Genomic DNA, 15099 nt, shown 5'->3' with positions numbered 1-15099 from the left:
TACATCATTTTATTAAAAAAAAAAAATAGAAATAAAAATAATAATAGTAATTACAAAAACGAGAAAAGCCGAGGACAAAATTCCAAAAAAAAACCTTATAGTCAATAGAGACAAGTAATGACCAGTGGAAAAAAATACAACCTCATGACGGGCCACATGAGGGCCACATGAGGGCCACACGAGGGCCACATGAGGGCCACATGAATACCATAGGTCTGCTCTGTTGGCTCAGTCTGAAATCTGCCAGATCATTTTTAACAGTGAATGTTGAGGAAAATGTGGATATTTTGTTAGCCATACGGAGAGGAGAGAATAGATTGCAAGGTTGGCATGGAGACGGGAGGACAGGGAGCTCATTGTGGAAAAGTGAACCTTGTGATACACCAGTATAATAAGGTTAAAGAGAAATAACTCCAACTGTGATCAAATGATTCTTGGGAGTTTTTAATAATTCCTTGGTAAGCATTATCGATTCATTCAGTGACATGTCAGATTTACAAGTATATAAACCCAAAATAGAAGCTTATTCAATTGGTTACTGGGTATTTCATATCTCATCAGCATTCTTCACACACACACACACGCACTTACAAACAAACTGTATTGAGGATTATTGGTCCCTGTGCAAAAGCTTCAAGTCTCAGGATTGCACAGTCAACAATGGATGGATGACCATTCAACTTTAATCTCATGGACATACATATGTTATTGTATTAGGTAGATTAGTCAGGAGACCAAACCACTAAATGTTATTACAGTTATTCCTAGACACAGTCAAAGACAATGATATATATACCTATACAGACCCTATATGTAACCCAGATTTATTGAGGAAAACTATTTATGTCATTGGCATCATTTTAAAAAGAGCATTTTCTTGTTCTGTAAACCATTCAATTCACAACAACAAAAACATGTGTCATTTCTCATATTTAAAAGAAATGCGAAATAAAAGCAGCAACTAAAAACAACAATTCTGCCAAATTAGCTGTCAACTGAATTGTGTTGCACAAATGTTACAAGAAAAACGAGACTAAGGGTGTATTTAAAAAAAAAAGTTTTACTGGCGTGGTCAACCGGTTCGTTGAGTCACGTGACGTGACGCGGAAGTCGTCTCGTAAACAGATACTGGATTGACAGCACGCGTTTCTGCTCGGCACAGGTAGGCCCGTGAACATTGCACCAACGCATATACACGTCAGAAAGTTGGTAGTTGAAAAGTGTAACATGGTTCCATGAGTGACACGGACATCCGAGTTCGGACTCGCAGCCTTGTACTCCTCATAACAGGCTAGTCTAGGGTTAGCTCGTCATGCTAGCTACACCTGGCACCATTTGTCGCGTTAAAACGCAGCGGATATGAATGCAATGTATACATAAGAACATTCATATGCTTCACTGTCCTCACTACATTGTGGCAGGAACTACTCCGAATATTGACCTTTAATTGTGGCCATTGACATGACGCCTAGTAAGCATGCGTGCTTCTTCTTCTTCCTCAGGTGTGTTGGGACTCCCTGGAAAGGCTGTAAGGGTCAGGGGTCATGCCGGTCCCAGCCATGGGTGAATCTGCCGTTGACCACCAGAGACGATTTCAGGTTGCTGTGGACGTCATTCAGAACCTTCCGAAGAATGGTAACAGCCCCACAGCGCCGGAGGATGATGTTCCTGTTTCAAACTGTCTTGTCGTGTTACAGGAACCTATCGGCCATCGTATGAAGCCATGCTGCGCTTCTACAGTCTATACAAACAAGCCATGTGTGGACCCTGTACACTTGCACGACCCGCTTTCTGGGACCCAGTGGGCCGCTACAAATGGTTTGTTCATTATTGGACTCTCTAGTGCTATGGCTAGTTGACAATTATCACATTGTTGTGACTTAGGCGTAGAGATAAGCCCAGACAGATACTATATTATTATATGTAATAAGTCCTCCAGTTATTTTTTTTTTGATTTGTGTGTATTTAGGGATGCATGGAGCAACCTGGGAGAGATGAGCCAGGAAAGAGCAATGGAAGCATACGTGAACGAGATGAAGAAAGTAGCACAAGAGGTAAAGAAGACAAAATGTGTGTTTTATTTAGTCAGTTTACATACATCCAATCATACACTTTTATTAACTAAAATAAAAAAATAAAACATGAGGTTGACATGGACCAGAGAAAAGAAAACTTCCATTACCATTAAATGGTAACTTATTTTCTATTTCACTGAACTATTTTCTCCAAAGTGAATTATTTTGGCATCTCTCGACCATGTTGTTACGGACCTCGTTGAATGGTGTTACCTGTGTTGATGTTTAGTTGTTTAGTTGACATTATATACAGTATGATGTGGTCTTTATTCTTGTTTGTGTCTTCTTGTGTATTGTTGCTTTTTTGTTCTTAGGTTTGTCCTAAGAACAAAAAATTCATTCATTTTATTTAAAAAAAGGTCATTCATTTTATTTTAGTTGAATTTATTGTTTAATGTTTCAGCTAATGTATATGTTATGTAGATCCGCTGTTATCCATATTGAGTTTAACACGCACAATTTGGAACAGAAAACAATAAGGTCAAAGGTCTACTTGTATTTAAGTATTGTTCTTATATTATTATTTTAGAATAATTTTTTCTACTAATTAAGTTAAAGGTAATAATTAACAGTGTGATTGCTTTGGTGTCTGAACAGTTTTTGCTTTGATTATTTTGATCAAAAGAGATTTTGAGTTTCCTTTTTTTTTTAAAGACAGAAAACTTGACATATAGAAAAGTATTTTTTCTTTTGAAGACGTGTCTACTGGTCTGCATATATTTTAAGAAGACATTTCATTTCTTATCGCCTTAGTGAAAGTGTTGAGACCGATCTGAGGTATCACTTCCAGTGGCCCTGGATTTTTGGAAATTTGAAAAATGTCACTCCTTCAACCTCCATAAACATCATTGACTATGATTACATCAGAACATATTAGATGACTATTGAAATCATAAAATCGAGGGGTTGTAGCTCCAGCTCTACTGTCTAATATTCCATGTACTACATAGAATATTAGACACCCCTGCCATTAAAACAGTTGTTGGAGAATAGATGCCTCACCACAGAAGAGACTTTATTATTGCCTGGATTATCTTTGTCATCTCTGTTGGTCACTGACATAGATATTCGATTTAAAAATAAAAAAGGAATGCAATGCGTTCACATAGTTTACAGTTGTTTCACAAATGTAAACAGTGTCAGATTGGAACGCAGTGTAGTATGTAGATATTCATCTTGTTTTTCACTCAAAAGTCATTTGTCTTTTGGTTCTACCAGGTCATGGAAAATGTTCCCCTGAATGAGAAGACGGCGTTAATGCTGCACCATTTTGAGCCGCTCTACTCTGTGATAGAAGACATGCCTCGTCCTCCTGAGTCTCTCATCGCACTCAGGGAAGGTTTGTTATACTGACACCTTGTGAAAAATAGTATGCGTCACAGAGAAGGGGATTAGCAATTTTTCTGTCGAAGGCCATGTTCAATCTATGTTCAATATTCTACACAAGAACAGATTAGAATATGTAATTGTCCTGATGGGTTTTAAAAGATGAAAACATGAAACAGTAACTGGAAAGAAAGACATTCCATTGTTGTTTTTGTAGAACTTCAGGGACGTGAGAAGGTCAGTGATGGACAAACCAAGTTGACCGACGAGTACCAAGTGGAACAGGATCATGGCGAGTTTGTGAGTCAGACGTCAAGTAGCCTCCCTGATGGTAAGTTTTATTAGGTGTTCCAAGTATAAAAAAGGAGTTGCCAGCATAAGAAGTGAAATACCTGTCATGTGTCTGCAGACTCTGGGGTGTGTGACGGGTTGTTTGTGACCAGTGACTCTGAGAGTGAAGTCTTCTGCGACTCTGTCGATTCAGTGGAGGAGCTTTGCAGTGTCAAGGTACAAGGTTCAGGTTCTTGTGACACACGTCATTATCCATTTTTCAAGATCAGTTGGTGGCTCTCTTGTCTTATGGTGCATTTTCTTGGAGTTATTGATTCAGAGCCAGAGATGAGCCAAACAAGAGTAGAGAGCGTAATTTAGTGATCAATGAAAATAAGAACACTGTAAGAGTTTTCTCAAACAATGACACCATTTCATGAAACCACATCAAACAATTCACCAGGAAAAAATCGGACAATAAGTTTATATTGAAAATATAGAAATATGAATGTAACCAGCTGAGATGCCGGCCACTGCATGTGGTCTTACAATTGGAACTTAAATAATCATCCTTATTTAATATGTATTAAATATGGTACACATTTCATTGGAATAGGTCAGGTTTTTTTCATGGGGGTCTTCTATCTCCCTGGGGCCTCTTACATTTACCAAAATTAGCTGAAAATATATTACGTAATATATTAATGACATTTCTTTCACTTTGTAGGTTCTACATATAGTTTAAATGTCATCTAGATTGGACGTATACACATTTTCTGGGGGATCTTCTGACCCTTTTTCCATCGCCTTACAATCAACAAAAGTAGCTGAAATTACGGAGAAATATATTGTGTTTTATGTAATAAATGTGGATAATGTCAACATTATTTGATTATACTACATCGACCTGCTCGACCACTAGAGCTACTGGTGACTAGAAAGCATGTTTCACAAAGATACTGAAAAATGTTCATGTTTTGCATTATGACCAACACTATCCTAAATGATGTACTTAATGATCATTTTACTTGACAGTATCTCAAAGTAATCAAGTTCTAGTCTAGAAACGTGGCTTCTGATAACATTTGTGTTCATAATCAAAATTGTTACGTAAATAATTAGCAAAGCAAATGTATTAAAAATAAAACTGTTTTCCCTACAGGTGCCGGTGTTGAAGTCTAACGGTCTTCATAACGGTCACACCTCCTTCGACCCATCCGTTCTAGAAAACCTCCATCTGGACGGCAGGCTGGCCGTCCGGCAGGCAGGGGCAGGTCAGGGCGGGGAAGGTGGTGAGGACGGTAAAGGTCAGCGACCTCACCGGGGTGAACGAGGCAGTGGACGGCAGAGTTCACATCCCAACTGGAGAGAACGTAAGATGCTGCGATGTCTCCGTCTGTCCTCTTGTATTAAAACTCTCTTCCTGTGAGCAGGAGGTGTACCTCACGGCAGTCACAGGCCGGGGGCCGCCGAAGGTGCTGGGGGCACCGGGCGAGGAGGCGGCGATGGTTCTGAGGGAGGCGCTGAGCGCTTACAGGAGAGTCAGCTTCAGCAGCAGATCATTCTGGCCCTGAGGAGACTGAGGGAGGACATGAGGAGTGTGATGGACCGCCTTGAGGTGGTGGAGAGACTTGCTGCCACACATGTGAGACGCTAATGGTTCATCACTCTGTTCTGCCTCTTCTGCATTAGTCGCTACTCACTAGTAAACGGTGAAGAAAGACAATCTCACATTTATGTGTTTACCGTTGTGTTTGTGCAACAGGTCCAGGGGTCTGAGTGGACACAGTGTCTCCAGTGTGCAGCAAAACAACAGGTCAGTCACTGCATACTTTATCCAAACGGATTTAATAAAGTAGAATAAACAACTGTTAAGCATCTTCAGTGGCATTTCACTGACAATCCGGCTGTTGCTGCTTCTCTTTCCAGGAGGAGAGCTGGTGGTGGCCCTTCGATGTGTCAGGTCAGACGATGGTTCTCTTCCTGCTCTGGCCTTTTGTGGCACAAGGAATGGTCCAGCTGCTAAGGAAAGCTCACGAGAGAAGGCGACTAGCCCGCTGAGGTGCGGCTCAGGACCCTCAGACTTCCAAGCAAGACTCGCCACAGATCTTCCCTCACTGGATGGACAAGATTCTGGACTTTGGTTTGGTCACTTGGACAGAATTTGAGCCGACGTGCTCAGTAGCCAGACATGAACTATAGCTTAACCATCAAGATTGTTATGAAATGTTTTTGCTGTTACAGACCAACATCCAAACTTGAGCTTCTGAACAGACACGTGTCTATTAAAGACCAATTTAGAGTCTTGTACTACTACCAACTAACTGAGTTTCTTGTGTTACAGTATGTTTAATGTATATCGAACCCAAGTGTGGCAGCATGCACTACACGATTCGGACTCAGTCGGGGCTTCATAGGGCAGGGAAACGGCAGTCACTTCATTTTGTACGCCAACAAAGACATTGCTTTACTTTACGACCTCGTGGTACACATTTTACGGGTTGCTCAGTCCAACTCCCGCTTGATGAGTTTATTGGCCCACAGGCAAAAGTTCTTGACCCCATCTATGGACCACAAAAACTTCTCAAACCGACATACTGTACTCCCTTTTGCAGTGTTTTTTATGGAGAGCAATGCTGATAACCGATCGGTGACATCAACTTTCTAGCACCTGTTCAGCATGCATGGAACCGTAGCTGATCAGGTACTAAAAATGGTAATTGAATAGAGTCTAGTCGAAAAGATGAGGGCCAAGACGAGCCGGTGGAAAAGCGCCATTATTAGTGAGTAGTGCTGCAAGGTAACGGGGACAATTCCAGTTACTGTTGTTGTTCTCTCCATGCTTGCATGGGTTTCCTGTAAGCCCCTTCTGTTCTCCTATCACCTAAAACAAGAAGTCTTAATTGAAAGTGGGTGAACAGTCACTGTGGAAAGTAATCACGCCACTTTCTTCTCATCAATCTACACACAATGCCACATGATAATGAAGTGACATTTTTTTCCCCATATGTTGATAGAATAAGGTTGTAGAAAAACAAGACCATTCTAGGACTTTCACACACTTGTACTCCAGCCATTGCTTTATTTTTGCCGTGTGCTTGGGTTCGTTGTCCTGTTAAAAGGGGAATAACAACCAAGTCGAGGTGTGTGTTCTGGAGCAGGTTTTCATCCAGTATATTACTGTACACTGCTCCATACTTCCTTCCCTCTTTGAGTCTTCCAGTTGCTGCTGCTGAAACTTCAAGCAGGGTTTCATGTGCCTTTTACTGAGGAGAGGTTTCTTTCTGGCAACTCTACGGTTAAGGCCTGCTTTGTGGAGTGCTGCAGGGATAGTCGTCTTCTGCATGGTTCTTCCAGTTCCTTACAGCAGTGATTCCCAACCTGTGGGCTGCGGCCCCCTGGTGGTATTGAAAAATGGTATAATTTTTTTTGTGGGAGGGTGGATGTAATTATATAAAAATAAAAATACACATGTTTTAAATATTAAAACTTGTATATTAAACTTTTTTTTTTTTGACGGTCAGATGTTTTTCTCACATCGTGCTATTTTATTTTCGTTGTTTTAATCTGCCGCACGTAAAAGCAGGTCCATGACAATAATGTCTACACACAACAGTCAGACAGAAAAGAAAACATGAAAATGCTTAAAAAGCGCCATATTTTTTTTGCTGAGAATAATCTTTTTTGTTTCAAGATTTCTTTTGTTGGAAAACGAAAAATTAGATCAGTGTACATCACAAAGCTTTCTTTGACTTATATATATATATATATATATATATATATATATATTAAACATTTTAAAGTATTCTTTTCCTTATATTGTTTTTCCTTAGAGTATTAGTATTATCCTTAGAGCGCATTATAATGCCTTCGTATTTATGGGGTCGGAGGTGGGACGCAAAGGTTTTTAAAACTTAGAAGAGGGCCCTGAGTTGGAAAAGGTTGGGGACCACTGCCTTACAGCTCTGTCAGAGTGCTCCTTCCTTCAACTGAGAAAAATCTCTAAACTTAGGGAAATGAAAACAGGAATAAAAAAGGCAGAATAATATCTGACGTACACTTGATTCATCGACTTCATCTCTACAGAAAGAAAACTGGAGTCTTTTATTCAAGGTCAATGGTTAAACTTTATTAACACTGAAGACGAAACAAGAGTCACAATGATTAAAAACAAACAGTGAAGTCAAAGAAAAGCATATTCATCCAAACACATGTGGATCATGTTGAAACCTCAGAGGGTCTCTGACTGCACATCTGCTGACGCTGGAGACAGATCAAACATCTCCACAGGTACTGGGAGCTGCTCTCTACTCCTGCTCCTCCGGACCACAACAACAACAACACACATCATGAAGATCACAACACTGAGCAGCACAGACCTCACTAGATCTTGATCAACCTCAGGCTCGCCGAACATTACAAAGGTCTTAGATGTGAACACACAACGTTTGTTTTTCATAATTAAACACCAGAACTCTCCGCTGTCTTCCAGAGAGATGTCAGTGATCACCAGGCTCATGTCGGAGTCAAAGATTCTGTCTTTTGGTCCTTGATATAATACACGTGATCGTCTTCCTTCAGTTCCGGTTGTCTTCATGAACCAGAAGATCTCCTCATGCTGTTCCCAGTCGCCACATTGAAGAGTCACGTTTTCTCCTCCAGCGAACAACACATGGGCAGGCGGGTCAGACTCAGGACACACATAGAGGTAGTAATGATTACCCTCATCACTGCGATAACAGGTGTATTCACCTGTGTGGTTCAAGGTCAGTGATGGAAACATCAGAGTGTAGTTCTTACTCTCTTCATCTTTCGTCACTGAATTAATCCTCCACACATGTTTGTTTCCAGTTGTGCCAGAGCATTTCAGCTCCAGACTCTCTCCCACCCAGCTGTGAATGTAGTTTGGCTGAATAGAACCAGAAAACTCTTTCAGTACTTCACAGCTCTGATGGTTCTTCTCCAGACAGTAATAATCCAGCGAAACAAAACTTCCGTCAAACGTTACCAGAAGAGATGGTTTGTTCTTCACTTGCTGTGGTTTGTACATTGAAGATGTTTCATCATCTATTAAAGCTAAATCAAAATGTCCTGTTCTGTGGTTATAATGACCTAAAGCCCACTGGACACTCTGGTTTGGTCCCACACCGTCACAATCCAGCTCCAGTGTCTGTCCAACATAAGGGTACAAGTACTGAAGTCTTTTCTTTTGTCCGTCACAAACCAGGAGAGTGGAGTTCCTCTCGTGCTTCAAGTTGTTCTGGGTCCAGCACTGTTCTTGGTACTGACCAGAGTCTGAAACCTCCAGAGAGTCTATGGTATAAGAAGCTTCTGTCTGCAGACTGGAGACATGATGCTGTGAAGAGTTCCACAGAAGTTTCTTCTCCTCACCGCTCCATCTTGAGATCAAGCAGAAGTCAGCAGTTTTGTTCAGGAAGAAGGGATGAAATTGTCCTTCCATCTTGAGGATTTCAGCGTGGATGTTGTTGGAGAGGAGCGCCACCAGCAGCAGGATCTGTGCAGCCATGTCTTCGTCTGTGAGTGCGAGTCAACTCTGCTGCTTCATTGGCCTCAATCTCTTCACCATCAGCAGCTTCTCACCTACGATTGGTGGAACTTGAAAATATCATCATAAGGATGCGCTGCATGCTACTTCCAGGAGCTTTATCAGGTGTGAAGCTTCAACGGAAACTGTTGTCAACTCATATGATTCACACTATTTGAATGCAATTCAGCTGAAAACATAATTATTGCTTCATTCAATATGCTTGTTTACTTTTATCAGTTAATTTTCGCAAAACCTGGCATATAATAGCATAAAAGTCCTCCGATGTTTTCTAACTTCTTTTAAAAATGACCGGCAAGTCGTCTCCTATCCATGTTTTACCCTTCCTCAACTCTGTGCCATGACACACTCCTGCCTCTGAGATCTACAGACAATTCCTTGGACTTCCTGGCTTGGTTGTTGCTCTGCCATTGTAAGTTGTCGGAACACATCAAGGTCAATCAGTGGAAATTCAAGCATAGCTTTGAGGGCCATAACAAAGCGTGAAACTTGTGTATGTATGAGATTTCATGTTCTATTATTATTTAATTTAATAAATATAACTTCATCTTTATGGGGTATTGTGTGAAGATTCATTTAAAAAACAAAAAAACAGATTGAATCGTTTTAGTCTTAAAAAAGAAAGTGGTTTAAGTGAAGGAGTGCGAATACTTTCTGTATTGACTGTATATTTCACCTGTTCAGGGGTTCCCCTACCTCTTACCCTTAGTAGCTGGGAGCCTTCAGACCGCTGCAAGCTCAGAAGGCAATACGTGGAAGAGTATTAACCCAGGAAGGTTTGCTCATGATGGGTGCACTGGCCTCTGTCAGCAACGAGGCAAAGACATCACTTTTCCGATTTCACTACACTATTGACACACTGACGACGTTTTAAATTAAATTAAAACCGTTGTTTAATAGTGTTGGGCCATCATTTTTCACAAGTGAACTCATTATAAAACACGACTTTATAAGTGCTTTGGAGATACGAGAAACGATTTCTTTAGACATTATTGTCACAATTAGTGATGTTTTGTTTTCACTGTGTTGTTGTTGGTGTGGAGTCTCTTTAGATCAACAATAATGTTTTAGTCATAAAAGACATGATGACGTACAGGGGGTTTACAATTCAATTAAATTCAATTTTTTTTAAAGTGTCTTATCATAGCAAAGATATCTCAAACACTTTATAGGTTAAGTAAGACTATAGTTGATTAAGGAAAAACAGATCCCAGCAATTCAACAAAAACGCTGGTTTTGATCTCTTACACTGCAGGTTCTCTCTTTCCCTGATAATTTTGATAGAAAATCTTGTATGAAATCATTTAAATCACCAGAATCAAATAACCAGAAGTTAGGAAAACTTGATTTACAATTAACAGTAAATATGAATAAGATAATCTATTCATTCATATGTAATAAACGCTTTTTGTTGAACAGATATGTTCCTGTGTGTGTTCGTTCAAGTGTAATTTATAAGAGGAATGATGATGGTTTGATATTAACCATAACGAGTTGCATTTAGTTGGATAAATAATTAAATAATATGCCATTTTCCACTTATTATTGACTTGTTTCATGAACCTCACTGCATCTCATCAAGTACTTAAAATGTTATTTTATCAAATAGAAATTTGTAAAGACAAAATTGTAGTCTTATTTTTTAGAGATGTACTTTTACGTGCTCATGTAATTGGCTCGTATATAGCTCCAAAATTTTAGGGCAAATCTAAAAAACATGCACACATTTAAAAAGTAGGCACAGCAACTGAGAATTACGCACACAAACTTGTTGTTCCACACGCCTTTTAGAAAGGTTCCTCACCCCACAGAACACCTGCACCTATGCTAGTGATCAGTGACATTTTTACTGGCACTTCCGGTATACTGGAAACTTTACTGGTACTTCTGGTGGCAGTTCTACATACATAAATGCCTGGCAGCTGACAGTGCTATTAAATGGGACTGCTGTCTCTGGAATAGCAACATCAAGAACTTAAAACAAAACAAAAATGTTTTGTGTTACTTTGAATTGGGCCCCACGCTGAATTAGGACCAATAATTAAATGATAATGACACTATTAATTACTTACTTACTTAAAATTAAATAGATAATATTAAAAAAAATTAAAGAAACAATGGCAGTAGTTTAATTGAACCTCGATCAAGGTTCACAGTAACATAATGAAACATCCCCTGCACTTTGTTTGCACTTTGTTTGCACGTTGTTAGTTTTATGAAACTATTGTCTGCCGTGTACTGGAAACCAAATTTTCCCCGAAGGAGATCAGCAGAGATTTATAAAGTCTATCTAATCTAAGGTTGAAAATAAGATGATAAAACCTGAAATATTTGACAATGTGATATGAGTTTAAACATGATTATTTGATTATTAATCTAAATGTCTACAATACATTGGAATAGTAGTTCATGTCCTTCATGACCTAGCAACCCCCTGCTAAGTCTTTAATAGACTTAGTAGACCGTAGCCAAGGTCATTCACACCAACTCTAGAACCACAAGAGAGGCAAGTTGAACTATTCTAGAAATAATAATTTGTTCTGTTAATAGCAATGTTTGAATATTATTGCTCCGACTATCCATTGCTACATTTGACTTGATCAACATGAAGATTACATCCATTTAAGAGAATTAATTGTTATTGTCCCTTTAAAATGACCAAATGACTCAGTCGGGAACTGAAATATTTTAATGTATTCAGCCAAGGCTGTGGAATGAAGTATCAAACATCGTCACTGTCCTCCTCCTCCTCACTCTCGCTATACTCGCAGTGTAATCGGTTGGTGTTGACGAAAAGATCAGAGTCGTCGTCAGAGTCGTTTTGGTCCTGGTTGGTCTGGTCTTCTGTCTGTTTGCTTGTTTGGCCCTCAGCGTAGTCCATGAAGCCCTCCGGCCTTAAGGGAGACCGTTACAGAATTAAATTCAAAGTGTCAAATCATAGCAAAGGGTATCTAAAGACAGTTTACAGTTCAAGCTATATGGTAAAAAAGAAAAACGGATCCTAGTGAATACAATAATAAAAAAAGTGTGACATTGGTGAGATAACTGTGTTTTAAGAAAGCAGAAACCTCAAGAAAATACAGAGAGAGTGAGAGACAGGTGTCTAAAAACTCCTCCCCCCAGCAGTATAAACTTATACAACGAAAGGGCTTTTCCAGACAAGTATTTAGATGACTTCAAAATAGGGTTTTGTTCCCTGTTCATGCTGGGTACCCACCAGAGCTGCTGCTTCTGCAGGTTCTGGATGTGATCTTTGTACAGGATAAAGCTGATTTCAGCCTTAACCTTCTCGCCTTCTTCAATTGGATCCACAATCACAAAGTCACCTGAGAAAATGAACCGTCAAAAGTCATGTTCAACTTTAGTTAAAAGTGTATTTGGATTCATTCCATTGTTCAACATTGCTTTCATCATGGAAACCATCTTGATTGTTATGTCAACCAAAAACATTCACATGTGCAGAAATAAACTTGTCATAAATATTAAAATAATAGAATAAGATATTTTGAAAGTGGATACATCTTTAATAAACAAATCAATTGATTATTTTGCCATCTCAATATTGACATCCCTGTAAATGCCCAAAGGGAAAGAAGTATCCATGATAATCAGCAAAGTTTGGACTAATTTTAGTAAAAATAAAAGCTGAATACGAGACATCACCATTTACACAAATAAAAGGTATGAAACAATTACAAAACTTCTCACTGTTGTTGACTAAGTTACAGTGTAATTGTTACCCATTTTGTCAAGTTGAGAAACAAAGATCATGCTCTCACCTCTTTTGATCCAGATGTTCTTACGGAACTTGGTTGGCATGCTGACTAAGAAAGTCTCCCCCTGAGCCGTGACAGTTTCATGCAGGTTGTTGCCTCGACTACCAGTCACCTGCAAGTCAAAGACCGTGTTAACAATACAACGTTAGATTTGGTTAAATGTTTTCATTAGTAATCTGCACTGTTTCAAAAGAGAGAATAACAAGCAAAATGGATTTTAAATAAGCTAGATCCAACCAACCTTAACAATCTGCTGCTTTTCTGTTGGTGTGACAAAATCTCCCAAAACTTCTTTGACTACATGTTTACGTTTTGTTGCCTGCGACATTATGAACAAGGATGTCCAGACTCCAGCTGCAGACGAGACAATAATATTTATATGCACATGCTCAAACAATTGTCTTAGTATAAATAATACTTGGGTCAAGTGAACCGCCATCCAGCGGCACCTTTAAAAATTGTTGTGAAGGTGTTACGGTAGAGAGAGAAGACACTATCCTATCACTCATAAACATTTAAAAAAACACTCTGATATGATGACATTAAAGTATGTTTTCTCTCAGTAGATTCCACAGACACTTCTGTTCTTGATTTGACGCGACACCTGTGATGAGAAAGCTGTATGGGCACAATGTATTTTATTATATTTTAATATATAAAATATTCCTTAAAAGTTGACAAAGATCTAACTTTCTATTCATGTTCATCAGGTCTAGAACTATAAGTGAACAAAGTTTCATTTATTTTTATAGTGGAAATATCAATTTATTGTCAAACAAGTACAGTGTATTGGTGTCATTCAATATATCACAATCTATTTTAATCCTTTTAAAAAGGAACCTTAATAGTGGACAAAGATCTGACTTTTATGTTCATCAGGTCTACAATAGGAGTGAAGATTTCATGTATTTTTACTGTGAAAATATTGATTTAATGACATTTAAGCATAGTGTACCTATTGACTGTGTACCTGTTTATATTAACATTTCTCTAAAAGCCATCAAATGCAAGTGGCAAAGGTCATACAGGATGGTCAGGATAAATGAAGAGTAGACACAGTTCATGCATTGGCAAATAACATAAGGGAGGCCAGACTGATCTGGAGAACAGTTGGACCACGAATGTTACAAATGTCAGTAACGTGGAAAACACTGTGATTAAATGTCAATAGATCAATATTTCCACAGTAAAAATACACAAAACGTCTTTCACTTATAGTTCTAGACCTGATGAACATGAAAATAAAGTCAACTTAAATATGTATTAAAATATATTGTGCTTGACTTACAGTGACATTACACTGTACTTGGACAACAACAACTGGAAATGTATTTTTGCTGTATTTTATTTTGCAAGTAAACAAAATAATAAACAGGAAATTAAACAGATCAGCAAAACAAATGTTTTCCACCTCTTTTCTTCATACACGCGAGTGTCTTTAATGTCACCATATGAGAGTTTGTTTTATTTATCTATGAGTGACAGGATAGATAAATAGGGTCATAGATCCTTCCTCCTGTGGATTCTCTCTCTACCGTAACACCTTCACAAAAGCGCAATACTGGAGATGTTTCATCAACATCCAAGGGGATATTTCTACGTAACAGTCTTACAATAGAAGTTTCATAACTTACCTTGAAATAAGGACTGGTCGGCGATGAAGTAGAATAACTTTCCAGTACTATATCAATGAAGCGTATTAAGATAAATGGGATAACGCTGAGCCCTCGTGTTTCGATTCCGGTGTAAACACAATATCGGTCCGGGCACTTCCTACGCGATGACGTCACATGCCGCAAACGCGAACGTCGTTTAAAAGCTTTTTTTTTAAGTGAACGAAATTTAACGGAGCTATTAAATAAACGTTTATATTAGCAAGAAGACGCATGTGTCTGTAACCCAGCTGTTTATATTTTGTTTTATGTTTCATTTATTTTCATAAAATATTATTGTACTGTCTCTTTAAGACCGCAGTCGTTGCGCTCCACCTGGGAGACCCGTATGTTTTACTCCAGGACCAACTCGGGTATTGCAAGCTCCAGTTTCTTCCACATTAATAGATCTCTATTAACTTTTATTTTGATCG

At 38.8% G+C, this 15099-nt stretch overlaps 2 protein-coding genes across 2 annotated transcripts; one reads left to right on the top strand and one right to left on the bottom strand.

The window, feature by feature from the left end:
* The first annotated feature begins 1102 nt into the window (after positions 1–1102).
* acbd4 (acyl-CoA binding domain containing 4) lies at positions 1103–7160 on the top strand. The gene is made up of 11 exons (XM_087794640.1): positions 1103–1162; positions 1503–1635; positions 1698–1818; positions 1970–2054; positions 3294–3414; positions 3619–3732; positions 3811–3908; positions 4834–5044; positions 5105–5316; positions 5437–5487; positions 5601–7160. The coding sequence occupies exons 2-11, from the start codon at positions 1545–1547 to the stop codon at positions 5730–5732; spliced, it is 1236 nt and encodes a 411-aa protein (XP_087650766.1). The 5' UTR covers positions 1103–1162; positions 1503–1544; the 3' UTR covers positions 5733–7160.
* A 4748-nt stretch (positions 7161–11908) lies between these two features.
* Positions 11909–14780, bottom strand: eif1ad (eukaryotic translation initiation factor 1A domain containing). Its single transcript, XM_087794641.1, has 5 exons — positions 14648–14780; positions 13255–13367; positions 13017–13125; positions 12455–12563; positions 11909–12131 (listed from the first exon to the last, which is right to left on the bottom strand). Exons 2-5 carry the CDS (start codon positions 13339–13341, stop codon positions 11960–11962), a joined length of 477 nt encoding a protein of 158 aa, XP_087650767.1. The 5' UTR covers positions 13342–13367; positions 14648–14780; the 3' UTR covers positions 11909–11959.
* Positions 14781–15099: the final 319 nt, after the last annotated feature.

Source organism: Callionymus lyra, chromosome 6, assembly GCF_982586985.1.
Source record: "Callionymus lyra chromosome 6, fCalLyr1.hap1.1, whole genome shotgun sequence".
Taxonomy (NCBI): Eukaryota; Metazoa; Chordata; class Actinopteri; order Syngnathiformes; family Callionymidae; genus Callionymus; species Callionymus lyra.
The sequence above is the reverse complement of the archived record's forward strand: the minus strand, read 5'-3'. Positions and strand labels throughout refer to the sequence as shown.

Excerpts from the sequence above, each read along its gene's own strand:
- acbd4 (XM_087794640.1), top strand. The coding sequence starts at position 1,545 with ATGCCGGTCCCAGCCATGGGTGAATCTGCCGTTGACCACCAGAGACGA. Across the intron at positions 5,045-5,104 it reads ACATCCCAACTGGAGAGAAC|GAGGTGTACCTCACGGCAGT; the intron begins GTAAGATGCTGC and ends TCCTGTGAGCAG. Across the intron at positions 5,488-5,600 it reads AGTGTGCAGCAAAACAACAG|GAGGAGAGCTGGTGGTGGCC; the intron begins GTCAGTCACTGC and ends TTCTCTTTCCAG.
- eif1ad (XM_087794641.1), bottom strand. The coding sequence starts at position 13,341 with ATGTCGCAGGCAACAAAACGTAAACATGTAGTCAAAGAAGTTTTGGGA. Across the intron at positions 13,126-13,254 it reads AAAAGCAGCAGATTGTTAAG|GTGACTGGTAGTCGAGGCAA; the intron begins GTTGGTTGGATC and ends TTTGACTTGCAG. Across the intron at positions 12,564-13,016 it reads GAACATCTGGATCAAAAGAG|GTGACTTTGTGATTGTGGAT; the intron begins GTGAGAGCATGA and ends TCATTTTCTCAG.